The sequence below is a fragment of the Fomitopsis serialis genome (assembly GCF_022376445.1).
Source record: "Fomitopsis serialis strain Sig1Antser10 chromosome Unknown B0H18scaffold_18, whole genome shotgun sequence".
NCBI classification, from domain to species: domain Eukaryota; kingdom Fungi; phylum Basidiomycota; class Agaricomycetes; order Polyporales; family Fomitopsidaceae; genus Fomitopsis; species Fomitopsis serialis.
The window spans coordinates 144133-171751 of NW_025954978.1; the positions used below are offsets into that span (position 1 = coordinate 144133).

A 27619-nucleotide genomic window follows, 5' to 3' on the forward strand; every position below is an offset into this window, starting at 1 on the left:
AATGATGGAGACGCAATGCTCACCTTGCCGTCGACACAAGCGATAGTTGGGATTCAAGGAGGCGCATGTTGGACCTATGTAGGAGACGATGAGACAAAGTCCATACCCGAGATGGTGCAAGAGGAATAGAGTATCAGTGGATTGACAGATAATCGTAAAGCATCGAGCCTAATAGGCTCTCAGATACTCTAGTTTGAATGATATAGGCTCATCACGTAGAGTATGTGAAGCGATGGATGTCTGCATAAGAGCTAAGACTCACCTCAAGATTAGATGCTCGCCCGCCAATATCTTTTGAAGAGTAAACACCGGCACAAACGTTCCTGAGTAAAGAGTTAGACGAGGTGCATGTGTACGAGCGATGCGAAGAGCGGAAAACCGATCAGTGTAACTATGACATAAATTCTCGTGGTCATCGCGTCAACGACCTGGTAAAGGTCGAGGACACTGGAGGTAAACAAACGTTATCATCAAGTCGAAGAACAGCCCAGATTCGATGACGAACGACTCGAGCACAGCGCGAAGACTCACCATCATGCACAGAGAACACATTAGGGACGGACAGCCGGCGAAACAACTGGCGAAGCACGAAAACAACTGCGCGAGAGAAGAAATTTGGCATGTACGGGCACTTCAGGGCAGGTCGCGCCGGTTCAGACCGCCTGTGCGCCATGCACGTGATGTAACGCGTTCTGACCGTCCGACTGAGACAACTCCGAAGGACCGAGTATAACTTCCAGTTGGACATCGGCGCACGCATTTCTCTGACAATAATGTGGTTGCCGTCCTCAGGGTTTCTGCAACGAACTGCCAATCTCAGAAAATACCCATTGAGGTCCTGCGGCCGATATCTCTCGTATACGGCAACCGAGTCAATAGCACCGGTCAACCTGCACTATGACAAGCTTGTGCCGAAGGACGGGAATGCGACGGATAGACCGCTAGTCATCTTGCATGGCTTGTTGTGCGTTCACTGTATCTCGACAATTATGAAACACTCATTGTCTGAAGTGGAATGAAGAGGAACTGGCTGTCACTCTCGAAAGCATTCCTCCGGGATCTAGACATGCCAATATATACGCTAGTGAGTAACGGACCTGCGCACACCCGTCTCACCGTCGAGCTTAGGCAGGTGTAGGATTTGCGTAACCACGGGACCTCCCCTCATGCACGACCCATGAATTATGCCGCCATGGCTGTAGACGTCCTGCACTTCTTCCACACACACTCCCTCACGAATGTCTCTCTGCTCGGTCATTCAATGTGAGTGTTCGGCCGAAAGCTCGCGCACATTTCTCATGTACTCGGAAGGGGAGGAAAGGTTGCGATGTCTGTTGCGCTCAGCCCCGAGTGCCCATCGGACCTCAAGCACCTCATTGTCGCGGATATCTCGCCCGCGACGGGTCCCCTCTCGCCAGAGTTCAGCGGATATATTGAAGCGCTGAAGAAGATCGAATCTAGCAAAGTGACGAACCGGAAGGAAGCACAGGATATCCTGAAGCCATATGAACAAGTAGGTCACGCGTCATGTATTGTGGGCTTCGTGCTGACTCCATCAGGATGCAATGACCCGCGCGTTCCTCCTCACGAACCTCAAGCATCAGGGACACGAGCACCTTCCGCTCGAATTTCAGATACCCCTGGAGATCATCGGCGACAGCGTACCGGATATAGGCTCCTTCCCGTACGAACCCGGTGAGCGGACTTGGGAAGGCAGCACGCTCTTTATCAAAGGCACGAAGAGCAAGTGAGTCACTGCCACCGAGCCAGCAAACAAGGGGGATATCTAACGTTGGATCTAGGTACATCAACGACCGTAACATACCCGTCGCTAAGCAGTTCTTCCCGAATATGGTGCTGGAACATCTGGAGGCCGGCCACTGGGGTGAGTGAGATCAACACATTGGTCGTTCTATTGTGCTTAACATTGACAATCGCTAGTACATGCCGAGAAGTAAGTGCGATCTTGATGATATATCATGCAACACAGCTGACTCCAGATCGTTAGGCCGAACGAGTTCAAGCACTTGGTGACGGACTTCATTAGGACACGACAGTAGTCCATAGACTTTGAGTGGTGTGCAGCATGACGTTGAGTAGAGTGCTGTGCCGTGTGGCTTCCTACGTTACCCCAGCCGTGCCATTGGATTTGGGACGGCAGGCCGAATGGATTGGCATGTGAGTACTCAGTTCGTTGTGCTCCGGCCGTGCTTCTCGTTGTTCGAGATTGCTGTCCGCGCCCTTGCGCCATCTCCTTGAATCTGAGATCTGAGATACCTGGACGGTACCATATGCAACGGGTGTCGATCCGATGCATCGATCCGGTTGGCCGACAATATATGCATGTACCATTACAGGTGTGTATACATATGCTTTGAGAGTATGCAAGCTCCGATTCGGTAGCTACTTGTACTCATACGCTGTCAGTCATTCACGCTGCCCACTCGTTCAGACAGGCTGCCAGTTGACCCCGATGTCGGGTAAGTCGAGGATTCTGATCTTGACTAGCACAGCTTGGACCAAGTCAAGATCGAAGTTGCAACGTGTTGGGGCGGACGGTGTCGTCAGCCTCACGGTCGCCTACTTATACGCTGCCGGCTTCCCTCCTCCCTTCTCCTCGTACTCTCATCGAGCCCGTGAACGCCTTCAGCAGTCCCGGTCATGTTGAACCAACGGTACTTCCGCTTCACACTCTCACTGTTCCTCACACTCTGCCTCTGTATGGCCCATGGCGAGTACTTCGACTTCCTCGAGCCCCTCGCACACTTGGTCACGCCCGAGGCTCGGTTCATGTCCAACGGCATCCTGCTCTGGATATTCGTTCACTTCGGCTTGGTGGTGGTCTTCTTCGGTCTCATCAACGTCTACGTGGGCTACCTCCGGCTTTGTTATCGGTTCTCTTGGTTCGTGAGAGGTCGTGTCGAGGTATGTCACCGCGCCTATGTGCATTGAGTTTCTCGTAACCTCACCCTTCTAGGAATGGGTCGCCGGCACTCACCCTCAACGCCAGCGCCAGGTCGACCTTCCTAGGCCTGCTTCTGTCAGGGTAGCCACTGGCACTGTCGCGCAACTGGTCGCCAACTCCGCTTCTGTCTCTCCTGTCGACGACTCCCCTCCTGTTTCTCTTGATTCTGGTGCTCGTGACGCCTTCGAGGAACGGAACGACTTGCCGGTGGACGCAGGTCTGTGTCCCGCCACCGAGTCGACTTCGACAGACGCATGGTCCGACGGATCCGCCCAAGCATCGTCCTCGCCCACTGTGTCTCCTGAGACTGTCAGCCTGGTTCTTAAATCTGACCGCGCAACGCCACCTCCGGCGTCCTGTCCTGTCAGCCCTGCACCTGCTCTCCCCATCGATACCGTGCCCAAGTCCGAAGCCGACAAACTGCAAAAGGAGATCGTCATGCTGAAGACGCAGCTGTACAAGCAGAGCAGAGACATGTCCCGGCTGGAATTGGAAAAGGAGAAGCTCAGGAAGTCGCACACCGAAGTCCAGCTTCAGTCTTATAGGCTACAGACTCAACTCGAACATGCGAAGCGCGACACGGCGCGCCTCCAAGACGACCTCTCTCGTGTTCATACGGAAACCGCCGAGAAGACCGACAGTCTGAACAGCAAGGTCATGGCTTCGGAGGAGCGTATCAAGGATCTCGGGTGCGAACTCGACACTGCTAAGGCTACGACGAAGGCTCTTGAGGGTCTCGTTGAGGCTCGCGACGGCGCACTGGCCGACTCTGCCGAGGAGAACCAGAAGGACAAGGACACGATTGGCCGGCTTCTTCGAAACGTCGAGGAGAACCGGAAGCTCGCCCTGCGTCTCAGGCTCGAACTGGATGCTCAGATCATGAAGAACACCCCGCAGCAGCCTCGTACATACCCGGTAGTCAAGAGGCAATTCGCGCACAAGGCCCCCTCTTCCAACAACTCTGACTTCCGGTGGACCCCGCACATGTACGTCCAGGAACTGAACCGGCAGAAGTCTATTGCACGGCACCACATCGAAGAGGTGCACCAGGAGGCAGACGCGACGATCAACGAGCTCAAGGCCGCTCTGGCGACTATGGCTGGACAGCGCAACAAGCTCGAGGCCGAAGTCGACTCCGTGACCACAAAGCGCAAGAACCTTCAGGCCAAGGTCGACTCTCTGACGGCTCGCAATGGTGCTCTCGAACAGGACGTGCGCGACATCACCGCGGCAAGGACCACCGCCGAAGAAGAAGTCAAGCGTCTCTCGGCAGCTCTGCTCGATCAGCCCGCCTGCATCTGCGGTGCTGCCGTTGGGCGGAGGACGAAGGGCAGGCTTGCGAAGGCCGTCGATCTCTATGCGAAGCACGCACGCGCCCTCCGCTGCATCCAGCGCAAGCACTCGGACGCGACTATTGCTGAGCTCACTTCAACTCAGAGCACCCTCGCTACTGCGGAGACCCACCTCAAGGCCGTGCGTGAGGACCTCGGCGTCCTGCAACGGGCGATCGACAACGCGTATGCTCCTCTGGGTCCTACTATGATGGCGCACCTCGCCGCTAGGGGCCTTCATCTTCAGAGGGCCCTGAGGCACGATGAACAGGTAGCTTTGATCTCGGACTTCGCAATGCTCTTGGCGAACGAGGGTTCTGGTGCTGTTTCTGGTTCTGTTTCGGTCGATATGATGGTCTGCGACGAAGACTCTGGTCAGCCTGAAGCGATCGATGCGATGGAGTCGGTGCATGTGGAAATGGCGTCTCTCTGCTCTGCGCCTGATCCGGATGCCACTCTGGTCGACACGGACATGGACATGGCGACCCCGGACAAGGAGGTCGTCCCAGTCGGCGCCAGCGTCCCCCTCCACTGGACACACCGGCAGCCTCCGGCCACTCCCAGCACCACTATCCCCTACGTCCCCCAGGCCACAGCCACCTCAATGACCGACGTACAGATGGCGCCTCCCTCTGTACCTCAGCACAAGAGCACGCCAGCTCCGGGCGCGCCCAGGAAGCCCGTTGCGGCGGCGCGGGCTAAGGCACCCAGCACGCTCGCCTCTCCAACGCCGAAGGGACGCCCGGGCGCCCTGCAGATTATCTCTGAGTCTGAGTCACTGAAGCTGTTTAGTGAGCTGGGAGAGGAGGAGCAAGAGGTGTGTGTGCTGTCTGCGCGATAGCGGTGTTCAGTCGCTGATCTCCTTCAGGCACTGGCCAGGGTGCTCGAACAGGCGCTCGCTTCCCCTTGAAGTCCACATACGGACGGACGGGGGCAGTCGAGGGCGAGGGCAACGGCCCATAAAGCAGCAACGGGCAGCAAACGGACACACTCGCACATTTTTTGGTTCCTCATCAATCATCTTGGTTCGTGCATTCATCTATCTCTTAACATGTCTGGACAGGTACGCGTATTCCTCTGTCGTTATCCGCACAATTGCTGACCGTCTTTAGTTTTGACAACATCTTGGTCACGGCTACTTCATCTCCGTTCAGACATCCCATATCAAGATTCCTGAAGCCATGCATCATCATCATCATCAGGCCCATGCATCGTACACGTCGTGAATATACCCACTTGGTTCGTCTTCTTCATCTCTGACGTGTCCCTCTACTGACACCGTATTCTTGTGACAGCGGTCACAAGTAACATTGTGCGGAGCTCGTCGCTACCCCCACCTACCTGTATCATGCGAAGACGATCATATACCCGATGCCTCGGCCTTGTTATTCGGAGGGTCTGCAGTACCTCAAGTGCGTTCTTCTCTACATCGCAGGTATGCTCTGACTTACGAGTGGTTTGAGCAGCCTCGACACTCGTCCATTCATCTTTATTCATATCTATTCTGGAATCTGGACTCAAACTACGATGTATCTTTGGAATTCTCGGTTTCTAGACTATGTCGGTTGTGTATCATGTAATGGATTTGGAATGCAACTGGTTGTCTCTGAGCTGAGTGAAAGTCACAGTTCACCGCACATAGGTTCTGCGCTCCCTTCACTATCCGTGTTCAACGATCGAGTTGGTTGCAACATTAAACATTTGCTTCTGCAATCACATTCGCGTCGTGGGGACACTGAATCAGGCTTTACACAAACGGAATAGGGTATAGACATTACTATACACATCATTATATATTGTTGTACTACACAGAACGTCGCACAGTGCACAGCGAAGCTTTCGCGACCGTCGTCATTGGGTCGGGGTAGATCCTTCATTGATTCACGATTTGTCGGCTTCTTGAGACTCGTCACCTGAAGCGTCTTCCAACGCGGCGTCCGAGTCCACCTGCTTTGCATCCGAGTCGTCCGGCTTGCTCTCCTCTTGGTCTTGTAGATCTTCCTCGTCTGTGTTAGTATTGTCGCTGACGTAGTCTTCAGAACGTAGGTGCGGTGCCAGTGTTTCAGGGTTATCAGCTCGCCATATCTCCAAAACCTCGGTCACGTCCGTCCAGTCCTTCTTGTCGGCGAAGCTGCGGTTCTCCGTCAATTGGTCCACAGTGGTGATGGCAACGTAGTGTCCGGCCCAGCTGCCGCGGTGGATGGGTCCTTCATAACGCATGCTGACCGAATCGTCCGACGACCAGCAGATCTGCGTGAGGAGGACGTGTCCGAGGCCGAGAAACCTGTTTGCCCAGGGACCGTGACACCTCGTGCCGGTGAGCTTCGCGACGGCGCTGGCGCGCACGTACTGCGCGAGCGTCCAGTTGCACAGGATCCACTCGGTCTCGGGCGTCCCATCCCACGAGTAGTCGAGCTCGACCAAGTCGTTCAGCTCGCTGTCCTCGGCATGGGACAGCCGGACTCTCGTGTCGGACCATGAGAACTTCCTATCCCAGTGTCTAGCCGCAACGTCGTCGTCGAGCCAGGTCTTGGCCGCGTTGTACAGGCGTGCGCCGTCCTCACCGTCCTCTTCCTCGGAGCAGTCGCCGCTGAGCGACTCCTCCTCGTCCTCCTTTAGGATGTCGGGAGGCAGGTCATCGCCACTGAGGTAGTCGCCGACGCAGATGAGACGGTCCAGGCTCCACGGCGCACTGTAGGCGTACATTCCCTCGTAGATGCGTTTCCCGCCGATGACCCGGAGGAACGAGTTGGTGAGCGCGAGGTAGGCAGCATCTAAGATGTTGTCGAGTGCGATATGCTCGAATATGAGATCCAAAACGTCGAAGGGAAGATTCAGCGCGCCCAGATCACGCGGATCCTTGCTGTGGCCGCGTTCGAGAGAGCGCTGATACGGCTTGGGCTGCAAGGGCTGTCAGTCCGCGACTCCGACGTCGTATAACTCGGTGGACTCACCTTGCGAGGGGTGGCGAGCAACCAGATTAGTCGGTCCGGATCACGCCAAAACATCACCTCGCCGAGCTTCATACATTCGAAGCTTATACTCTGCCTCCTGTCGATGTTGATTCTAGCAAAAGTCACGCGTCCGTGAACCTGCCAGGACTCGGAACGCATATGCTACTTACAACCTCCAGTACTGGCCCATCCTCCAGAGTGGATGCGCGGTCCCAGGCTCGAATAGGGTGATAGGAAGGAGCGAATTATCGGGTGTTCCTGGTGCAGAAGAGTGTACAAGCTACTATGTACATAACTATGTACGCTGGAATGACAGAAGTGAGCCACAGTAAAGTGTTGCCTTTGATTGGCCACAGATTCCCACGGTCCGGCTTTGGGCTTTAGCGCTTTAGCCACGACTAACCTTAGCTCGATCCGCCGCGGAGCTCGAGGGAGGTCCGGGACTGTAGTTGTCTATGAAGATTCTAGCTATGGTCGCACAGAGTCACTCTGCACGGTGTAGATCTGCTTTGAGGATATACGCGAGAAACTCCGTGACAGTAGATGTGCCAGTGCTTGTGTGTGCTACTCAGGACAAGTCCCACTGGCACATTGGAGACAAACTAGCAACCTTCAGCGCTCAGCAACTGGCCGCAGTGGTTGTGATCCGGACCCAGTTCGGGATCGTGATGAGTACCCGTTTTTGGTCAAGTTTCACTGGCATCCATTCATGAAAAAGCTCGAAATATATTTGAATCATGCTGTGTGGCACTGCGCGGCGCTGTTTGAGCGCTGAGCTCTCGGAACTTCCTCCTCCCCCACTGCCTCAAGGTGTGAGACGACTGAACTGTACTTTTGTCCGCTCTTCTCCTAAAGTGCAGTCGTTGCCTTACGTAAATTCACATAGTCGTATATTCTGGCTGCACAGCCTGAGCACCAACACACGCTCTGGGACTCGGACTCGAGAGGATCTGTTGACGAGCACTGGTGCGGTACGCGCGCAGCTTGATCTTATCAGATAAAGTCGCATTATAACATATGTGACGGCACCGCTAGTGCCGATGCGGAGCTCTGCTTTCGTCCCAGACGGTGGTGTGGCATGCAGCCTGACGCCGACCAACTTGTCCTCTCCTCCCATCTGCCCACAGAAATTGCCTCTGCAACGTGCAGGTAACGACTCACGATGTCCTCGTCAAAGCGGCCACGCGATGGCGCAAGTCATTGGCAACGACGAGCATATCCAGTGGCTGCTCTAGCCCTTTCCTCGATATTCCTGGTCGGGCTCGCAATGAGGTTCGACTTCTTGTCGTCGGGCCATCTCCCAGATTTTATCCACAAGAAAAGCCTGTCTATGGTCAGCCTTCTTTCGTCCACAGACGCATATGGTCGCGCTGAACGAGGGGGATAGACTTTCCGGACTTCAACAAGGTCACCCAGGTGTACACACTTTCTGAGGGGGAGCTGGGCCTCAGTGAGTCGTCTGCAGCTTCGTGGAGCCTGCCCGCTGACAGTCGCACAGATGACCCGAGCCGACGGGTACTGCTAATCGGGGATCTCCACGGAATGAACAAGTCCCTCCAGTACGTTCCCTCCCTACCAAATCATCCTGGCTTCTGTTCGCGTTATGGCACGCTTCCCGGAGGATTGCGACTCCTCGTTGTGGTCATGTGCCTCATGTTTTCCAATGCGCTCGTCGTGATTGGTGTATGCGGCACTCGACCACGACTCCCTTTCCATCGATCCATCCCGGAGCATATCCCAGGCCAGGTTGACCAGCAATAGTCAGCTTGCGCCTAGAGTTGAGACCCGCACATGGGGTTGCTTACCCGCGGATGTGGGGACGCACACATGCCGGCGCGTGTCGTAGACGCGCGGACTCTACAATCTCGTGAACACCATACAGTTGGTCCCGCTACCATAAGCTGGCACAACTCCACGCTGGGTATGTCTACGCCTCACATATGCACCGTGGGTGTGAACCATGCGCAGGGGGGCATTGCGTACCCTTGCTGTCATGACCGACACCGCCGGATTACGAAACGCATGAGATTCGTGAACGCGCTTTGCATGACATTTTGCTCTCCGTAACGAGGGTTCCCTGCAGAGGGCCAAACCTTACCCTCTTCTAGCGCATGCAGTGCTCCGCCTCCACAATTCAGGAGTATGTTTAGCCCAAGTACGGACGTTTGCCGTTACTACTCATATCAGTCGGTCGCTCGTTGCGCAGGTTGCCCGTGCAGCGACTATGTAGCTCGCTTAGACAGACTTCCGACAGCAGTTTTGTCCGACTCATCCGTTCCACATTGTCATGTCGTGACGCTGACGTTTTCCCAGCAACCTGCTCTCGGCGACATCTTACGACCCTGCATCAGACACGATCATCCTCGCCGGTGACACGATGGCAAAGACCACGCTCTCCGGCTCTCTCGCCATCCTCGACTTCATCACTCAGCACAAATGCGGGGAGGCGCCCGGGCCCCTCTACGCCGTGCGCGGGAATCACGACCAGACCATCGTCCAATGGCGCGCGTGGCGCGACTGGTTCGAGCCGCTGCAGCTATCCATCCCTTCAGCGCCCGCCTTCACCGAGGTGGGCGCGGAGCTTGACTTACACCCCGATGCGCACCCGGGGCGCCCGGTGAAGACAGGCCGCCAGTTCCTGGAGCTGATCGAGCGGGAGTGGCAGCGCGACGTGCGGCGCGACCCGAAGGGCTCGGCGGACCCGGAGGAGTGGGCGGACGTCGCACGGAAGCGCGCCGTCGGGACGTGGCGGGAAGAATGGTGGCGCAGGGTGCCCCGGCCGGGCAAGGGCCACCAGAACAAGGACTGGCCGATCTTCGACGACCATTACTGGCTGGCGAGGTGCGTTGTGTTGGACGCATGTCGTAGAGGTGCGACTGATGGGTGTTGGGTTACAGGGAGATGACGCCGGTGCAGAAGGCGTGTCTGTATTCGCTGCCGTTGGTGCTGCACGTACCCTCGGAGCATTTCTTTGTCGTCCATGCGGGCATCCTGCCCTATGATCCGAAGCGCCCCTTGACGGACAGGCACCAGCCGCTCGCGCACCCGCCGAGGCTGACGCACACTGTGACCGGACCGGACGAGGGGCATTATGCGGTCGGCACGTCGTCCTCTGTGTCTCAAAGTGCACTTGCGTCCGCTCTGGTGGAGGATGCTTTAAAAAAGAAGAACGACACGCAAGAGCAGCTCCGCACCTTGCAAGAGCGCGCGCTTTTGAAGGACATCCCCGGAAACCGCGACCCATGGGTGCTCTTGAACATGCGGGGCATCCGGAAGAAAAAGAGAAAGGTCACCCGGTATGCCTTCACTAGCCTAACGGGCATGGCTCTTCGGGCTGACTACGTATGACCAGGGACAACAACAAGGGCACGCCCTGGAGCAAAGTCTGGAACGAGCAGATGGGCCTGTGCAACGGCTTCGACAGCGCCCTTCCCTCCGACGCGTCGCCCCCGCATCCTCGTAGCATTCGCAGCCTCAGAGGGAGTGACCCCGAAGCAGAGGCCTTGCCCTGCGAACCCGCCACCGTCGTATACGGTCACGCAGCCACCCGCTCGCTGGACGTCAAGCGGTGGAGCATGGGCATTGATACGGGGTGCGTGTATGGACGGAGGTTGACGTCACTCGTCTTGCAGCGTTCGAACGGTAGCACCGCTCTGTCCTTGCTGGGTCACGGAGACGAAGACGAGGATGATTTCGATACCCCTCCATTGCGCAATTCGGACGTCCTCCTACTCCGCGAGGAGCCGGACCTGCCACATAAGAGGTGGAAGACGAAGGCGAAGAAGGTCCAGTTCGGTGACGACGCGGGCATCGACGCGCAGCTCGTGAGCGTGCGGTGTCCCGACATGGGCGACCTGCTCTAGTTACCACCGCTAGTCGCAAATGAGGTATGGTGGTGATCACTTTCTTGGGTTATTTAGCGCATTCAGCAGATGGACGGACGGCATACATTAGCAGCGAATAGTTCGGATTCAACGTACAAGCAGCATAATCGCAATGACTTAATGATTCGGCGTGTAAACGCGCCCAGTTCATTGGTTTCTCTGCCGCTTCAGCGACATCTGTCCAGCTGTGCAGGCTCCTTTACGTTCTCAAGTGATTTCATGCGTGCGTCTTACTCATACATGCACCCCGGCATCCCGTCCTCCGAGTCCTACTCTTCTCCTATGACTCCTGTTCAAGTTCTACTTCAATCGGTGAGCATGTGTGGAATTCTGTCGCCCCGAAAGCGCAGTCTAACATGCAGATTTACTGATGAGCAGCTTGACTGTACAGATACGGGCCAGACTTACTCGAGGAGAACGGGGAGACACAGGTAGATAGCGCGAATTGGGATACGTCAAGACGAGCCGTCGGCCATCCTGAGAGGCGCTGACATCCTCGAACTGAATCCATCGTCAGCGACCACCCTGTCAAATCCAAGCACAATGCGGTGGCGGCTCACTTTGGTCCCTTCTGGCAAGGGGATGAATTGTGTGTGCTTTATTTCTTGTCTGTCGCGCACAAGGACGCCGTCTTCCATGCTCTCTCTGACATTCCTCATTCTCCAGGTGACGATGATATGTCTAGACCGAAAGCTGACATGCATGTCCTGTTTCTGCACCCCTGGGATCTCGAACGTCGCGGTCATCTAAGGGACAGGCATTCACTTCCAGCTGGTACGTGCATGAGACGCCTCGAGAATCACCGTCAGACCATCTGGCGACTCCTTGAAGGTAGGACTGTACACGATATACTCTTAACACGATGTCGCTAACTAGACACGAGTGCGAGCGCACCTAGAGGTACGTTTCGTCAGTTTCTTCTCGGGGGTTTGAGCGGCCTTCGCATAGCCTGACGAGAGCGCCTGCTCAATTGACCTGACTTGGGCGGAGACTTGGCGAGACTCTTCTCTTTGAGGCGCCTCACTTCTTCCCACAACGAGTCGGGCGTGTCGTCTTCGGGCGCCATCGGAGCAGTGTAGAGTGAGCCGACTGCAGTCGGTGAGGCGGGTGGAGGCTCTTGCTCGGCCGCCTTCGCCTCCTCCATCTTCGACTTGCTTGGTCTGGGCAAAGAAACTCGCGTCGCGGTCGCGAAAGCAGTTTCGAAGAGTCTGTCAACGGTATCTAAGGAGTACCTTGCCTTCTTCGACTTGATCGGCGATGGCATGCCAGCTGGTTGGGTCGTGGCGGCGGTAAAAACTGTTCGGGTGCGTTCAGCTTCAGCGCGTGGACTCGGGGTAGTGTAGGCACAGCTGTGACGTGGAGATTATATATCCATCAGCCGCGTGTTGTTCGTGCACTCCTGCCGTCCGATTACATGTGTATGTCCCTTCTGCTGCCTTGTTTGAGCATCTGAGCCTTGGGATCATGATATCGATACTGTGGCCGCCTCGATGCTCGAACCGGCTCCCAGTGGTTGAGGCATACAAATCGCCGCATCTCCAACGCGCTTGCCACTTCGCGTGCTCGCACGATGCGAGGGCAGCCAATATCTCATTCGGCTTTGTCGTATCTGGCGGTGCTAACTCGCATATGCTCCGACAGCGCGCCGTGAGCCTCGAGGACAGCACGCGGCTGGCAAGCGCCGGCTTTACAGCGCGATTCAGCAATCCACACATTCGATTGGTCTATCACGTACAACTTACAACAGAGCACAGACAGCAGATAAGTTAGATGCACCGGCAAGATTCCACAACACATCCGCCAAGGCTGGTGAACGCAGTCGCTTCATAAGTCATCACCGCCGCCCGGGGTCTTGAACTTCTTGTTAGCATATCCTCCTGCCATCCTGCCCATACCCAAGCGCCTCTTGCCGCGGCGGGCTTGACGGTGGAAGATCGATATTCATCCGAACCACTGGATGGAAGAGTGGCAGGTAAGGACTGGGGAGGTGAAGCCGACTGAGACGTTTCTGTCGGCACCGGTTTTGCGTGAAGGGGTGACTTGGTGAGAGACGGCTTCACGACAGTCGGGCGATGGTTTGCATGCTGGCTTGTTGTATCCGAAGCTCTCTTGGCTTTCTCCGGCACCACAGGATGTCGCGGGGCGGTAGGCAGGTGGTTGTATGCCGTGTTCACGACTGTGTTGCGTATTGGCGAAAGCGGTGGTAATGGGAGCGCTTTAGGCGTGGACAGTCCTCCGGAGGAGAGGGGCTTGTCGGATAGTGCAGTTCTCGCCGACGAGAACTGCACAGGACCTGCAGAAATCTTGGCAACGTTCGAGATCATTTGGGTGTTGAAACTTACCTTGGAAAGGTGCTGGAATGTTCGATCCTGGTGGTGGGTGGGCCGCAGGACGATTCGGGAATCCGTGCGAGGCATTCCAAACCTGTGCACTTGTTTACTGTCACTAGAAACTGGTCAGCACATTCACCGTTTGTGTACGACATCTTCACATACTACTGAGCCATTCTACGGGCAACGTCTGATTCGTCCGGTACATTCCTTCCGAGGAGCTGAGCGATTAGCACACGGTCGTCTGCAGACAAATTCGGTGGCTCTCTTGCGAAACAACTCTGCGGAAGGTCAGCTGCTAAGCCAGCGTGCGAGCTGGTACAAGAGAAGCACATACCTGGTTGGCCCAGAGAGCGGCGGAGACGAAATCCGACATATCCTTCTTCTTGGCCTCTCCCGCAAACATGCGTGAATTCGCATGCGTCAGATAGAGGAGAGCCTGTGCCCGTGTGCAGGCAACGTATAGTAGCCGTCTGGGGCGTGAGACGGTGAGAGATGTTCACAAGCGGATCTCTGAGAATAGACTTTTTCACCTCTCTTCGTCAATATCTTCAGCTCGATGAGATGGGAACGTCCCCCTCTCCACTACAGACACAAGACGGCATATCAGCGCCTTTTCTCTCCCAAGGAGAGTTGACACGACCGGACGGACCTGCAGGAACAAACACGACAGGCCATTCGAGGCCTTTCGCAGCATGACAAGTGGTAAGAGTCACTTTCTACAATTCGGCCGACGTCAGTGGAACAGATTCAGCGCGGGACCAGCCAGAGCATCCATACCCCCTTGCCGTCGTCCTTGTTATCCGCCGTCATATCTGTTGAAAGCATGGATGCCTGCAAAAACAGTCGCAGTGGCGTATCCCTGTCAATATGTCGCAGTCAGACGTAGTCTCTAAAGCCGAAGATACGGTGAACCAACTTCTCCGATCTACCTTCCCCAGCTCTTCCCTTGCCCTTATCCTTGGGAACCGCATCGGGACTGACCTCCACGAACCCCTCGTCGTCCAACTGATCCCGATCGAATTCCTCGAGCACGTCCCACTCGTCATCCCATGGTTGCTCCTCAGGTCAGCCGCTGCCTCACCATCCCCCAACTTCGTCTCAACTTCACTCGCAAAGTTGATGAGTTCCTGTACGTTCTCCCATCGACTGTCCCAGTCCTTTTGCATCTTGCGTAGGTATGCCTCGTATTCGATACCTTCGATTAGGTTGCGGATGAGATCAGATGGAAGTGTCCTCTGCAGTGTAAATTGAGACGTATCAGGGATCCACTTCGCCTAACCAGCTGCGTGAGTGGATGACAGACCGCTTGTGCTAGTTTCTGCAACATCCTGACAGGAGGGACGAACGACGCGAGCTTGCGCTTGACACTTGGCTTGATGTCCGGGAGTGTACCATCATATATGCGCATCACCACCTCCAAAGGCGACAGCTTGAGGGGCTGTGCGGTAGCCAGAATCTCGGCGATTGTCTGTATGCAGAGGTATAAGCCTTCGTGGTAGCTAGAAACTGGAGGAATCGGTCTCTTCAGCTCATGGAGGGTGCTGACCTTCTCGCCGATCCCTCGCGCAGGGACGTTGATGACTCTGGCAAAAGCGGGTACAAAGTGTGGGTTGTCGATGAGTTGCAGATATGCCAGCAAGTCTTTGACCTATGAACCGTAAGGTCAGCAATGGAATGAGTGGGAGTAAGCCTGGAGTGTCAACTGTACGAACCTCGAGCCGTTCGAAGAACTTGTGTCCACCCAGGACCCTGTTAGGGATGCCTTCCTTCTGCAGTGCGCTCTCTATCAGCCGGGATAGAGCACTGAATCGCACTTTCGGCGTCCAAACCGGCCAGGATAGGGGCAATAAGCACAAAATAGTTCACTAGACTTGACTGTTACTCACAGAGCACTACGAAGTCGCCCCATTGTAGCATGCCTCCAGTCGCTGCGACTAAGCGTTTGATCTCCGTCGCAATGAATGCCGCCTCTTCGTACTCGTTCAAGTACAACTTCAGCATCGGGGGAGTGCCTGCGGGATGTGCGGCGTGTAGTGTCTTTGCAACACGCTTCTTGTCTGAAGTGTCACGCGTTTTCACTGAGTCAACGCCCTGGACTTTATGACACACGGGCTGTACATACCTTGACTCACGATCGCCATACTGGCACTAAGAATGGACGCTGTTGAGCGATAGTTCTGCTCGAGGAGAATTTGTTGCGTCTTCGGGAAGTCTGCCGATCATGCACCGTGGTAAGCAACAAATGGCTGCCATTGTTATGATCATCGAGGCGATTGTGCGTACCTCGCTGCATCTTCATAAAGTTCTTCACTTCCGCAGAGCGCCAGCCGTAAACTGCAACGAACAGTGACGAGGGTAGCAGGGACATATCAATATCACGATAGGTCGAGGACACAAGTGTCAAAGGGAGGACGCACTTGACTGGTCAGGGTCACCCACAATCGTCACGCATCCACTCGCCGCAGCGATCCGTCTCATGAGCTTGTATTGTATGGTGTTTGTGTCCTGACTTTTGCCGGCGTCAGCACCCGTACCAGACCAAACCACATTGTGTCACTCACAACTCATCCACTAATACATGTTGACACCAGTCGCCGACAGCGGGATGCCGCGCGAAGAGCCGCACACCGAAAAGGAGTAGATCATCGAAGTCAAGGCTATTGCTTTGCCTGAGTGTATGCTCATACTTTGTGTAGACGTCTGCGACAACCGCCATGATATTGGCATCTTGCAATGTCTGGTTTTCCCCTTCGTCGGGGTCGCCATCACTGTCGTCGTCCGGTGGTACTCGTGTGCGCCTTCGACTGCCCTTGGCTTTGTTGCGGAGGTATATGGACTTGACATCGTCTGCTGTTTGACCACGCGCCTTGGCTTTCGCGATCATCGATCCTAGCGTCCCTTCGGTCAAAAGATGTTCTTATCCTTGAGGTGCTGGAGTGCTCTTCCAGCAGGTTCTTGATGAGTTTCTTACTGGAGGAAAGGTCAGCAAGTCTGACAAGGTAGGTCGGGGCACCTACCTCTCATCCGCATCGCATATCGTAAAATTGGTTTCCAGGCCGACCATTCGTCCGTGCCTACGGAGGAACGATGCACAGAGTGCGTGAAAGGTGCCCATCCGAATACGGGATGTGTCATGCACACCAACAAGCACGTCTAGCCGCGCCCGCATCTCGTTCGCGGCCTTATTCGTAAATGTAACCGCGCATATAGCTTGTGGCGCGACGTGGTGGTGGAAGATAAGATGGGCAATCCGGGCGGTGAGGACCCTGGTCTTCCCGCTCCCGGGACCGGCGAGGATTTGTAGTGGGACGTCCGGAGGGTGTTGAACGGCTATTCAAAGGTCATTCAAAGCCTCTCGTAGGGGCTACTTGTATGCAGACCTTGGACTTGTGCGGGGTTGAGGTCTCGGAAGTACGCCTGCGACATTGTGCTCAGGCGTTGAGAGAAGATTCTTGCCACTGCGAACTGGGTTCTCCAATGCCAAGGTATCGTTGCTATTCGCGTCAACATCAGTTCACATAAAGCAATCCATCAACACATGGGTTGTAAGGGGATAGGTCGGCCACCGGCATCATGCCTTTCAGCCCCTGCCTCGCTGCAGGATCGTGGGTGCAAGACACGCTCCGCAGCATCCATGTAGTGTAGTACAAGTCAAATTATATGCATATGCGTGATGAGAGCATAACCAGAGTTAGTGCTTGATGTCTGTCATCTGTGGCACCAACGACGATGCTCTTTTCCCAGGCCTCCGCCATCGAATGGCAGAAAGTGAGATGGGCTCCCAGAATCGGGATAGATAGTTGTGAATAGTCAAGAGGTACTTAGGAAAATACCGGGACTTACATAGCTTTGCAGGTGCAGCGTGCACTGGCCAATGTGGTGAAGATGGATGTTGGAAACAGGCGCGTGTGCAGTGGCCACGACCGAACGCGACCCGCGCGAAACACGTGATCGTGTTACTGGCTCAACCGAATCTTTTGACGCCCATAGGGTCGACGCCTTCCTTCGCTTTCCTTTCTTCCTCCGCCATAAATTCGTAAAGCGAACCCGTGCATCGCCTCGGTCTCGGACACCATTATGATACTCTGGGCGGCATACTCATGTTCATTCATCTGCATATATATCTTCATCTCCGAGTCGTACCACATTATTTGCTGTTGAACAGCAGCATCAAAAGCATGCACGATGCAAGCCGTGCGACAGACAGCAAGGAAGAGCATGCGGACAAACAATGCAGAACCTGTTATACAGTAGTGGGTACATGCCAGTCAACGCCGAATCGTCACTCATAATAGAACACAGTGTCATTACATGGCGCCAACAGACAGCGCCGCATCGTAGCAGATCGTTGGCAGCGCCTACACCTTGGCGTTCATATGGATTTCCTGCTTCTCCGAGCTGTCCGCGTCCGAGCTCGTGTAGGCGTATTGGTCGAGGCCGAGACGCTTCTCGATCGCGAGCTGTCGCTCTGTATCCGCGGCGGCGAGACCTTCTGAGCCGAAGACATCGTCCATCTCTTCGAGTGTGAGACCCTTTGTCTCTGGCACCTGCAAGGCACAGAGCGACCGGCATCAGTAATGAGTGTATGGGCAACGGCGAAGCTCGTACGAACCATAAACGCAATGAATAGGGCACCGAGGAACGAGAACGACTAAGGTTATAGAACATCGTCAGCGACGCCCGACTTCAGATTACCTACGGGACGAAGATAGCTTACCCCGAAGAACACGAACGTGCCAAAGGTGATGTTCTGCATCATCGTCGGTGTGACTTGGCCCACGATGAAGTTGTTCATCTAGCAGGGGAAAAGGAAGCACACGGTCAGCGCCTGTACCAACCCCGGCAAGAGCGCGGGAGAGCACGAGCGTGGCAGACGTACCCAGTTCGAGGACGAGGCTATCGACATACCCTTGCCACGCACTGAGAGTGGCCAGATCTCAGCGACGACGATCCATGAACAAGGGCCTGAGAGACAAGATGTATCAGCAAGTCGCAGCTCATCTTGCAATGGTGTTACTCACCCCAGCTGTAGCCGAACCCAGCAGCGAACACCCAAATCATGGCGCTCGCGGCCCAACCAGCTGCCTTGTGCCTGTGAGTAGTTTATCGTCAATAGCGTGTTTTGGTTACTAGGCGAGAAGACATACTCAGCCCATGAATGTTGGTAGAGACCTGTGAGGACCGCAACAATGAGATGACAGCTTTGTAGTACGGGCCGCTTTGGTAAGTGATGTTGACAATGTACCGTGCGAATGACAACTCACGCAGCCATGAGAAGCGCGCCAGATATCAGGACTGGCTTTCGGCCGATCTTGTCAACCCAGAGCACCGCAGGGATAGTCGCAAGCCACATCCTATCCATAGGTAGGTCAGTTTCTCCAGCGTATAATTCACATAAGCAGAACACTCACACAATACCCACGACTCCTGTTGCAAGGAGTGACACCGTGTTACCCGTCTGGCCAAGGTTGTGGAAGATAGTCGGTGCGTAGTAGAGGATCGCGTTGACACCCGTCCATTGTTGGAAGAACATGGTCAGGCTGCCGATCATCACACGTCGCAGGAGGGCGGGCGTCCGGAACAGACTCCAGTAGCTGTGCAGGCCAAGCTTGAAGTTCGACTTGAAGGACCCATCCTGGTACTGAGGGAACTGAATCTCAGATATCTCCTTTTCAAAGATGCACTGAGCCTTGATCTCGCTAAGAGAACGCGTCTGTAAGCGCGGGTGGTCTTTTATTATAGGGAAGAACGCACAGGAATTCAATCTGGACGACCTCTGAGTTTGGCGGAAGACTCCTCGCACGGCTGAGGACCATGAGCGCCTCCTCCTCGCGGCCGTTGTTCATGAGCCAACGCGGCGAGAAGGGCATGAAGAGGATACCGACACCGAGGACGAGCGCGGGTATCAGCTGGAGCGCGAGAGGGACGCGCCATGCAGCCTCAGATTGCGTCACGCCTGTCCCACCGATGTAGTTGGTGCCGTAGTCGATCCAAAAGGAGACCATGATCCCGAAGGTGATCGCGAGTTGCTGGAGCGCGACCAAACTACCACGAACTTCTGGTGGTGCGAGCTCGGCACTGTTTGGCAGGTGAGTAGGCTGGGTTCAAGATGACGGTAGTAACTTACTTGTAAAGCGGAACAGCCATACTCAGCGAACCAACACCCAGACCGGTAATCAACCGGCCTGCAAATATGGATGAGGGGTGGAACGCAGTGACCTGAACGATAACGCCAATGCAGAAGACCACAACAGCTACAGAGCGGAGGTAAGCTATCGTTCTAATTTCTAAGACGGCGGAGAACTGACCGAGAACGATGGAGTATTTCCGCGAGAGCCTGTCAGCGAGGTAGCCGGTGCAGAGCACACCGAACCAGGCGCCAAGCTCAAGCACCGAAACGAGCCAACCCTTGGTGTCGGTATTCGTGACGGCAGTTCCCATACGTTGGTCGAAGTTATACATGCTGTCACGAGGCCGTCAGTACTAATAGGCACGAGCAGGGGCAGACTACCACATACGTGAGTACACTTGAGAAGACACCCTGGTTGTATCCTATTCAGGTAGCATGGTTCACTCTCTCGGCGGCGTTCTACATGTCAGGCGAACTTACCATAAAGCCTAGGTATGCAACGCGTTAGTACGTGTCTAGTGATGAAATATGCGTCAAGTATACTGACATACCACCCAGAGACGCGAAGACTGCAATTGCGAAGACCTTGCGGTTATGTACCAGCCCCGCCTACGAGAATGCGTCTCGTCGCTCAGAGGCTAGTAATCATGTCTAGGAATATGAATATGCACTCACAAAACCTGACTGCCCAGCCAGCGTTCTGCGACGACTACTTGATGCTACGACAGCGCCACCAGCCATGATGAATTAGCTTGGACAGCCTGAGCAGAGACTTTCGTTGAGGGCTTAGGGAGGTCAGACGGACTCGTCGAAACACCCACGATGGTTCCGCCTTCTTATGTATTTTCTCCGGGCGCATGAGGTGACGTGCAGGCCAGTCCGTACTCGGGACGGTGCCAAGGTCACACGGAGAACCTCCAGGGCAGGCCATCATACTAAACTGATCAGGCGCGATCAACAATGATCAACCCCTCCTCCAGGTCGACCGGGGAAGCGGGGCGTCCCAGGCGTCTCATGGTTTCTCCGGGTATCTGGCCAATGAGGCTCGTTCGGTCCCTCCCACGTCCCCGCATTCCGTGCCCCGACGGCCCGGGGTCGAACCTTGGAGGCTTCCTTGCAGTTCCGGGTCGCCACTGCGCAAAAGCCGGACTCGCCCACCCGATCACTCTGCAATGCTTCAACAGGTTCTCCTTGGCGTATTATATTGAGTATGCTATGTGTTCGCTTCACTTCGTCGATCACTTCATTTCCCCCCACTCGTTCCCAACCTCACTTATGTATGTTGAGCTCACTCCGGTGACACGCAGGGGAGGCGGTGAAGCGTTGCGCGATAATCCAGCGCGTATATGCTTCAGCATGCGTTGCAGCGGACGTATTTCGGATCTTCGGCACCCGGTGCACACTCGTAGGCAGAAAGATCCAGGGAAGGCGGCAGTCCAAGGGCCCTATGCATTCGTCTCAGCGCCGGAGGCAGCAAGCGAACAGGTTCGCTCCTTCGAAGCTTCCTTCCTGTGTATGATGTTGAGCAGTACGTCACCGTTGCTCAGCAGGGTAGCAAGGTGCAACAGACGGCATTTACCGTACAGCTTGCGTACAACCCCCAGTCATGCACCGATGCGACAAACTTACCAGGAACAGGGGATAACATCAAGGCTGACACATTCTGGCTATCGGCATCCCCGCTAGGACGTCGCAAAGCATGGGGCACCACCGACATATAACCGCTTTACTCGGGGCGCGACGGCCTTTAGGATGCCATAGTAGGCAGGGGGACGCCCTGGCCTTGTCCTGGCCTCAGCAACCAGCTCGAGTTTTCATTTTGCGGCTACCCGCCCCCTCCGTTCCTGGGAAGCGGGACCGGGTTTGCCCTCCGTCTTTCGATATCGGCGTGCCCCAGACAACCTGACGCGAATTCACGTACAGCGCGAACTTTGCAATCGCTCGACGGAGGCTATCGAACCTACATAGCGCTGTGTGTACCAGCTGACGGGTATCGTACGACATGCTGCAGCGCGCTATGGATGTCGAAGCCACTTCCAAACCCTTCGTATCTGGCGGCGGCTCTGTGGGAGCCATATGCGCAGCTGAGGTGGGCTTGTGAAGATTTATGAAGATCGCCCCTTAGGAGCACTGCTAGCGCACGGGGCATACGGAACAATTTGTTGTAACATGGTGCTCCCGTAATTCTCAAACACGAGTCCTCCAGTCGGCGATAAATGACTGGTGCATATGCCGTCTCGCTGCCCGTACTCAGCTCCAGTCCCGGGAAGGTCCTGTCCGCGAGACACCACGCGCGGGTTCCGATGTCAAGCTCAGGTTCGACTTATCGCGACGGCCAGCACTCTATGGTGGTCGAGTGGTGCACGGGCCGCCTTCGGAACCTGGTCATCGCACCGGACGAAGCATCGTACGGTGAGCATCACCTTTGCGTCGACGAGTGCGTCACCCGTATTCTATGTACCGGTGTGAACGACCCCCAGATCTCACCGCCCTCAACATCACTACCAGACATCCCCGCCCTTCGGCACCACTACCACCAGCGCAACGAAAAAAGCCAGAACGTCACCGTCGTCAACACCGTCCGACGGCGACCCGGACGCCGCTCAGCCACCGTCCGTTCGCCGGCAACGTGCTCGAGCTCGGAGGCTCTACCCCACAGAATGTTAGGCTTTGCGCGCGTCCTCGACGCGCTTCCTCTCCCACCCCGCATCCCCCACACTTTCCCACTTCGCGGTGACGAGGGTGCGGAACCGTCCAGGATCCGCGCTGCCCACATCCGCGTATCTGCGGCGGTTCCCGCCCTGAGGGGGATATACTTGGGCGGACGGTATCGATGAGGTATAAATACCTCGGTCACGATCTGGGCGTGCGGGAGGGGCAGGTGGCCGTGGTAGAGAAGCGTCCGGGGACAATGTGAGTCGGTGTCCTGCGGCCCTCTTACTGAGTGCGTCCGACCCCGCTTTGTTCAAGTTGCGCTGACGAGTTGCAGTTACATCGAGACGAGACTATGTTCCGTTTGCTCTGAGGCACTACAAGAAAGAGGCACAAGATGATACAGCCTATAGTCCGTACACAGGCATCGTACAGCAAGATTCGCCCCATTGAACCACACGCGTCCTGCGAACGCTTCAACAGATGAACAACAAACTCGTGTCCTGCATCGGTGCAGATCATTAACACATGCTCCATCCGAGCGCTCGAAGGAGTACGTACGATCGGGTGGGAGGAGGACAGCTGCGGCTTCTGGCTGTACTTCTGGAAGAGGATCCCCCTGCACCGGAACGTGCATCTCAGCAGGGGTGCTCCAGACAGACGGTGCAGTGAGAAAAGAAGTGAGGCGAGTACGTACCGGACGTTCAGGAGCAGCTGTTGGTAACTTTGCTGCTTGTTTTGCCCTGTGAGGGATCGTCAGCGGGAGACGGGCAGACGGAGCTGCTCAGGTACGCACGGAGGACGGTCATGAAAGCCTAGGCATCGCGCGAGGGAACGTCAGTGTTAAGCACAGTAGAAACGCGGAGCGGCGAAAGAGTGCGACTCACGTAACTCATGGCTCCCGTCGCCTGCCCGGCTTCGACCGTATCCGCGCTGGTCTGCTGGTCCTTGCAGCCACCCCAGCAGATCTGCACAAGACGGGGTGTCGATCAACGGAGGGGCTCACACGGTTGTATAGAGCGCTGCGCAGATCGTGGCACGCGGATACTCACCACATCAGCGGGGCTCGTCTTCGTTTGCTGTGTCCGCTCGCGCGCGCCTGAGTTTCTGCCCGACACACCTTTGATGAGTCCCGTTACGGTGCTCATCATGCCTCCCTACGGAGGTTATGAGTGGTCACGATCCAAGGCACGCTGCTGCCTCCATGAACGGAGTAGATGGGAATGAAGACGCACGATGTCGCCCCGGGCATAGGAACTGACTGCGCCGAGGAGGCCTTGCGCGGCTTCTGCTGCCAGGTTGGGCTCCTTGATCTTCCCTTCGTGGGAGTACATGTATGGCAGGTCTGCGACGAGCATCAGGGATTGCAATGGGCGTCGCGCGGCCGGTACGGTGGGCTGTGCGACTTACCCATGATAGAGCCGGAGTGGCACGACTATATGTCAGGACGGTCAATACAGCTCCTCATGCATAGACTAGCATCAAGCATACGTCAAATATAGCCGTGAGACGACATCCCTGCGGAAGGGCTTCACGAGCAGGTCATGCAGTCCTGCAATCATACCAAGTAAGTAAAACACTCTAGAATGCTGAGCTTTGTGGAAAGACGCACGTCGTCCACGATTTGGCCGGTCTCTTGGAAGTCTACAGGGTAAATCACCTCGTCGTACCCGCTTTCTTCGTCACCATCCAAGTCTTTGTGAGACCGCCGTGCCCAGAGTCTGGAAAAGTACGTGGCAGACGTTGGTCAGCGCGCGAGAATACTATCGTGGACTGATCTGCGTACAATGCAAGAAGAGCGAGTCGTTTGGCTGTGCATCGCGCACGAGCCATTGGAAGGCATGTATCTGTGATGGGGACGGCGCGGATGTGCATGTCAGCATCAGAGCTATTCAAATACGTGGCGAGCGGGGAGCGGGCTGCGTACCATGTTCATCCGCGTAGGGATGGCTCTCGGGTCCGGTTGGTCATCAGTCAACATCACGATGTCGTCCTCTTGGTATCCATACTCATCTGTAAAAGACATGAGTCACAGTCAACCGCTCGATCGCGACGCTTACGAATAAGGAAACGCCGCATGTTGTTTGCGTCGTTGATGCATCCCTTGAGTTCCTGAGAGGACCCCATGTAGTTTATCCCAATCTGGACGCATTCACTTAGCGCCACGACACAGATAACCTGATCAGAAAGACGTACACAGAGAGCCTTCTTCTTTCCATTACATTGGGAGTACTGGAAGTAAGGCTGAATCTGCTGCTGCCCGCCCTGCCCGTTCATCATCGGCCCATAGTGCTGTTGGCCTGTAGGAGGGCGGTGCGGGGCCCCGGCTGTGTACGATCACACGAAGTTAGGGATGACTTGAGATGCAGATGTCCAAACTTACGCGGAGGAGCGTAACCACCGGAATATGGATCTGACATGCCATAACCAGACGGAGGACCGGGGGGAGGCGCGTATTGGCGTCCTGCGCCAGGAGATGGCGCGCCGTAACCAGAAGGTGGTGGACCTGGAGGTGGCGCGTATCCGCCAGGTGATGGTCTCGGAGGAATAGACGGTGGCGGGCCAGGAGGAGGAGCATATCCGCCACCTTGGTGATGGTGGTGGTGGTGGCTGGGCGGAGGGCCGGGAGGCGGCCCCCACGGGTCACCTCTGAAGCGAAGACATGAAGGTGAATGGAACTAGAGTGAGATTGTGCTTACTGGCCAGGTGGCGGCCCCGGCGGGGCGCGTAGCCCGACCCATACGACGGTGCGTAGCTCGGCTCGTAGCCTCGCGACGCATTCGGCACGCCTCTGGTCTGGAGTCAATTATCGGCAGCATGGCAGTTATCGCTGAGTACTCACGGCGACGGAAAGCCCATTCTAGCACGGCTCGTAGTCAGTAGGCTGTACACGTTCATAACTGGACTCAATTGACGTACGGGCTGCCTTCATTTGGTGGCGGAGGGTATCCGCGCTGGTTTCCCGGGTAGTCGTTCCACATCTGAGTGCTCTTACCTCGAAGTTCTTGTACACGAAGAGCCGAAAGATGCTAGAGAAGCTGGAAGAGAATGGTATAGCTAGAGGACCGTGCACTGCAGAGTGTCTCAGTCCTGGTGGCTGCAGCCACTCGGCATCGATACGCAGCCACGGTCACGTTATGCAGAACAGCGCGTCAGAGCCAAACGGCCAGACGCGCCCTCCGCCGCCCAAAACACAGTGGGTTACCAAGTTCTCCATAGTCTGAATCAACGACAAGACAAGACAACTATTTTTCTTGTCTGAGACGTCGCGTTAAGAGCAGCATCTTCCACAATATTAATCACATCGGGTTTGCATCGGGTAGTAAGTAGCACGTTCAACTCGCTGTACAATACAATGTCACTGCCGTCCCACTAGTACTGTTTCAAACTGCATCTCGCGCGTCAGCTAGGTAGCCTGAAAACAAATCCACGCTATAGCTGAGCACAGGACCGCATTCTTCTTCGTACGCCAGCTCGTCCACATCATCCTCAGCGTCGAGAAGCATCGGTAAGACTGGCCGGTCCATCTCCATGACCGGTGCGCCACCGGCAGAACCGGTCCCTTCAGTAGCATTGTACGCAAAGGGATTGGGGCTTGACATGCCTTCTTGACCTTGTGGATGCCAGGGACGAATGGCGCGCCGGGAGACAGGACGATCGTTTCGGGGATATGGCGCAGAGAAACCGCGAGCCCGAGTCTAGGTACAGCAGATGAATCTGTGCAAGCATAAGTTCAACAGATGACACGCACATCACGGTTAAATGTCGTCTGAGAGCGCAGATCGGTTGTCTTGGGAGGTCGAGTCATAGCGGGGGATGCGCCATCCCGGGGCGGTCGGCCCATCGCCCTGGCGCTGCGACCGACCTTCAAGCGGGAGTTATGTTCTCGAGTACTTGATTGCAGCTTCGTAGCTGCGCGTGCAGTCTCGCGCAGGGAGTCCAGGTATGATGCTAGAGGCCGCAGACGAACGCTTTTCTCCGCAGAAACGCCAGCCTCAGATGGGTCTATGACAGTTCCTGTGTTACCGAGTCCAGCATTTAGAAATGAAGCGGGGGTAACGCGCGCAGCAAACGCGATTGCCAGAGAAGAACTATTGTCGCAGTCGACAGGAGAAGAAGACAGCCCTGCGGGACTAGCAGCACGATCGGGGCGATCAGCCAGAGAGTTGCAAACATTGGTCTTCTTTGGGAAGTCAAGGGACGGAGATGCAGCAGCGCTAGTAGACAATTCGACCGACATTGCGATCGCTCCTGCAGTGGATTCGCCTGATGCATGCGGGAGTGGATGAGGGTCCTCCGAGGTAGATTTTCCGGCAGACGAAGGCGTTGTTTGAACACTAGGACCGGGCAGCGCGTTGGATCCTCGTTCGCGAGTTGATCTACCAGCGGACACTCCGCGACGGTCTGGCCGTCTATGCACCCGTCTGGGAGGTATGGGGATCGCCATTACCGCAGGCAGCGGTACATTCCCAGATTGGCCTTCTTCCTGTTGCGGCGCCTTACGACACTCTACCACCGGGGTGTTCTGTTGCTGCTTCCTATAGAAAAGGGGTAGACAACATGTCAGGGTTCAGCATCACGCGTTCGTGTGGAACGAGAGACAATACTTTGTCTGCAAAGAAGCCTCATGTTCCTCTAAAGGGACGAGTGCAAATGGTAACACATTACACCGGACCTGATTGCGATCGGTGATAGTTCGAGAGGACGCGGACGCGCGGTCGTATGACGGGTTCTGGCCCCAGGTGGCGTCCTTTACATTCGCGCCGCGTAACATCCACCTCGTTATTGGTTTCCTAGTGGGCCGAACTGCAGCAAGCGGCCCGAGACGTACGTCACCCACTGAAGGCGACGGCATATGGAGGAAGGAAGTGGCTTTCCGGGGGTCTACAAGTCTCCCTTTCTTGCTTATGGGGTGCGGAGAGGAGTCTTCGTCGGCATCCACGAAGGTGAGCGGAACGCGGCCGCCTGTATGCGCGTTGATCTGTGTGGTGGGGGCGTGCGAGAGGGCTGCAGCGGTGAACGTGCAGCTTGCGAGCGATTTGGGCTTCCGAGCACGCTGCTTTCGCGCGATCTTCGACGGGGGTGCCTTCGTGCTATGCTCCGAGTCCGCTCCGCTACCTGTGGCGCGTGAATGTGGATGAGCGTGTTTGTACAACGAGTCTACCAGGTGCGGAGTTACCGGAGAGGCGAGGAGGAACGTCGTCGCCGCGATAGAGTTCCGAGGACGCGTGCAGTCGTGACTGCAGCTTCATTCGACGTTGTTTGCGGCCACCGTACCGTTTCGCAAGTGGCGTCCGGACGGACCATCGCAAGAAGTCGTCGACTGTGAGAGCCCGCGTTGAACTTGCAGCATCGGGTGCGGGTTCGAAA

The 27619-nt window shown here is 55.8% G+C and overlaps 8 protein-coding genes across 8 annotated transcripts; 2 read left to right on the forward strand and 6 right to left on the reverse strand.

Moving 5' to 3' along the window:
- Positions 1 to 692: 692 nt before the first annotated feature.
- Positions 693 to 2381, forward strand: B0H18DRAFT_905791 (alpha/beta-hydrolase). The gene is made up of 8 exons (XM_048041498.1): positions 693 to 964; positions 1012 to 1084; positions 1139 to 1263; positions 1312 to 1513; positions 1560 to 1747; positions 1803 to 1885; positions 1942 to 1954; positions 2009 to 2381. The coding sequence occupies exons 1-8, from the start codon at positions 774 to 776 to the stop codon at positions 2058 to 2060; spliced, it is 927 nt and encodes a 308-aa protein (XP_047895727.1). The 5' UTR covers positions 693 to 773; the 3' UTR covers positions 2061 to 2381.
- Positions 2382 to 6177: 3796 nt separating this feature from the next.
- Positions 6178 to 7440, reverse strand: B0H18DRAFT_953308 (uncharacterized protein; the record flags this gene model as incomplete). The annotated part of the gene is made up of 3 exons (XM_048042181.1): positions 6178 to 7197; positions 7251 to 7362; positions 7421 to 7440. The coding sequence occupies 3 exons, from the start codon at positions 7438 to 7440 to the stop codon at positions 6178 to 6180; spliced, it is 1152 nt and encodes a 383-aa protein (XP_047895728.1).
- Positions 7441 to 8031: 591 nt separating this feature from the next.
- On the forward strand, positions 8032 to 11255 carry B0H18DRAFT_994922 (Metallo-dependent phosphatase-like protein). The gene is made up of 6 exons (XM_048045291.1): positions 8032 to 8576; positions 8630 to 8700; positions 8749 to 8809; positions 9564 to 10091; positions 10148 to 10546; positions 10603 to 11255. The coding sequence occupies exons 1-6, from the start codon at positions 8413 to 8415 to the stop codon at positions 11111 to 11113; spliced, it is 1734 nt and encodes a 577-aa protein (XP_047895729.1). The 5' UTR covers positions 8032 to 8412; the 3' UTR covers positions 11114 to 11255.
- A 101-nt stretch (positions 11256 to 11356) lies between these two features.
- Positions 11357 to 11935, reverse strand: B0H18DRAFT_159776 (uncharacterized protein). The gene is made up of 3 exons (XM_048036912.1): positions 11695 to 11935; positions 11543 to 11635; positions 11357 to 11485 (listed from the first exon to the last, which is right to left on the reverse strand). Exons 1-3 carry the CDS (start codon positions 11878 to 11880, stop codon positions 11435 to 11437), a joined length of 330 nt encoding a protein of 109 aa, XP_047895730.1. The 5' UTR covers positions 11881 to 11935; the 3' UTR covers positions 11357 to 11434.
- B0H18DRAFT_953310 (P-loop containing nucleoside triphosphate hydrolase protein) lies at positions 11896 to 16893 on the reverse strand (the record flags this gene model as incomplete). The annotated part of the gene is made up of 21 exons (XM_048042182.1): positions 11896 to 11971; positions 12029 to 12083; positions 12110 to 12294; positions 12367 to 12430; positions 12877 to 12940; positions 13030 to 13427; positions 13477 to 13558; positions 13802 to 13903; positions 14117 to 14149; positions 14245 to 14326; positions 14449 to 14702; positions 14771 to 14935; positions 15014 to 15115; positions 15180 to 15250; positions 15590 to 15679; positions 15751 to 15801; positions 15885 to 15976; positions 16029 to 16356; positions 16485 to 16541; positions 16609 to 16797; positions 16848 to 16893. 21 exons carry the CDS (start codon positions 16891 to 16893, stop codon positions 11896 to 11898), a joined length of 2586 nt encoding a protein of 861 aa, XP_047895731.1.
- Positions 16894 to 17494: 601 nt separating this feature from the next.
- Positions 17495 to 20428, reverse strand: B0H18DRAFT_994941 (general substrate transporter). Its single transcript, XM_048045292.1, has 15 exons — positions 20273 to 20428; positions 20145 to 20206; positions 20078 to 20085; positions 19986 to 20019; positions 19776 to 19930; positions 19595 to 19721; positions 19222 to 19545; positions 18879 to 19166; positions 18732 to 18821; positions 18615 to 18668; positions 18489 to 18559; positions 18347 to 18432; positions 18185 to 18262; positions 18080 to 18118; positions 17495 to 18014 (listed from the first exon to the last, which is right to left on the reverse strand). The coding sequence occupies exons 1-15, from the start codon at positions 20336 to 20338 to the stop codon at positions 17826 to 17828; spliced, it is 1671 nt and encodes a 556-aa protein (XP_047895732.1). The 5' UTR covers positions 20339 to 20428; the 3' UTR covers positions 17495 to 17825.
- Positions 20429 to 22509: 2081 nt separating this feature from the next.
- On the reverse strand, positions 22510 to 25333 carry B0H18DRAFT_994949 (caspase domain-containing protein). Its single transcript, XM_048045293.1, has 18 exons — positions 25169 to 25333; positions 25092 to 25109; positions 24987 to 25040; positions 24633 to 24898; positions 24446 to 24576; positions 24310 to 24391; positions 24177 to 24262; positions 24036 to 24096; positions 23862 to 23944; positions 23741 to 23767; positions 23660 to 23684; positions 23485 to 23594; positions 23302 to 23406; positions 23137 to 23217; positions 23026 to 23029; positions 22947 to 22992; positions 22811 to 22868; positions 22510 to 22752 (listed from the first exon to the last, which is right to left on the reverse strand). Exons 1-18 carry the CDS (start codon positions 25228 to 25230, stop codon positions 22726 to 22728), a joined length of 1326 nt encoding a protein of 441 aa, XP_047895733.1. The 5' UTR covers positions 25231 to 25333; the 3' UTR covers positions 22510 to 22725.
- A 211-nt stretch (positions 25334 to 25544) lies between these two features.
- Positions 25545 to 27490, reverse strand: B0H18DRAFT_994962 (uncharacterized protein). Its single transcript, XM_048045294.1, has 3 exons — positions 27429 to 27490; positions 26857 to 27367; positions 25545 to 26787 (listed from the first exon to the last, which is right to left on the reverse strand). The coding sequence occupies exons 2-3, from the start codon at positions 27102 to 27104 to the stop codon at positions 25983 to 25985; spliced, it is 1053 nt and encodes a 350-aa protein (XP_047895734.1). The 5' UTR covers positions 27105 to 27367; positions 27429 to 27490; the 3' UTR covers positions 25545 to 25982.
- Between the last annotated feature and the right edge of the window lie 129 nt (positions 27491 to 27619).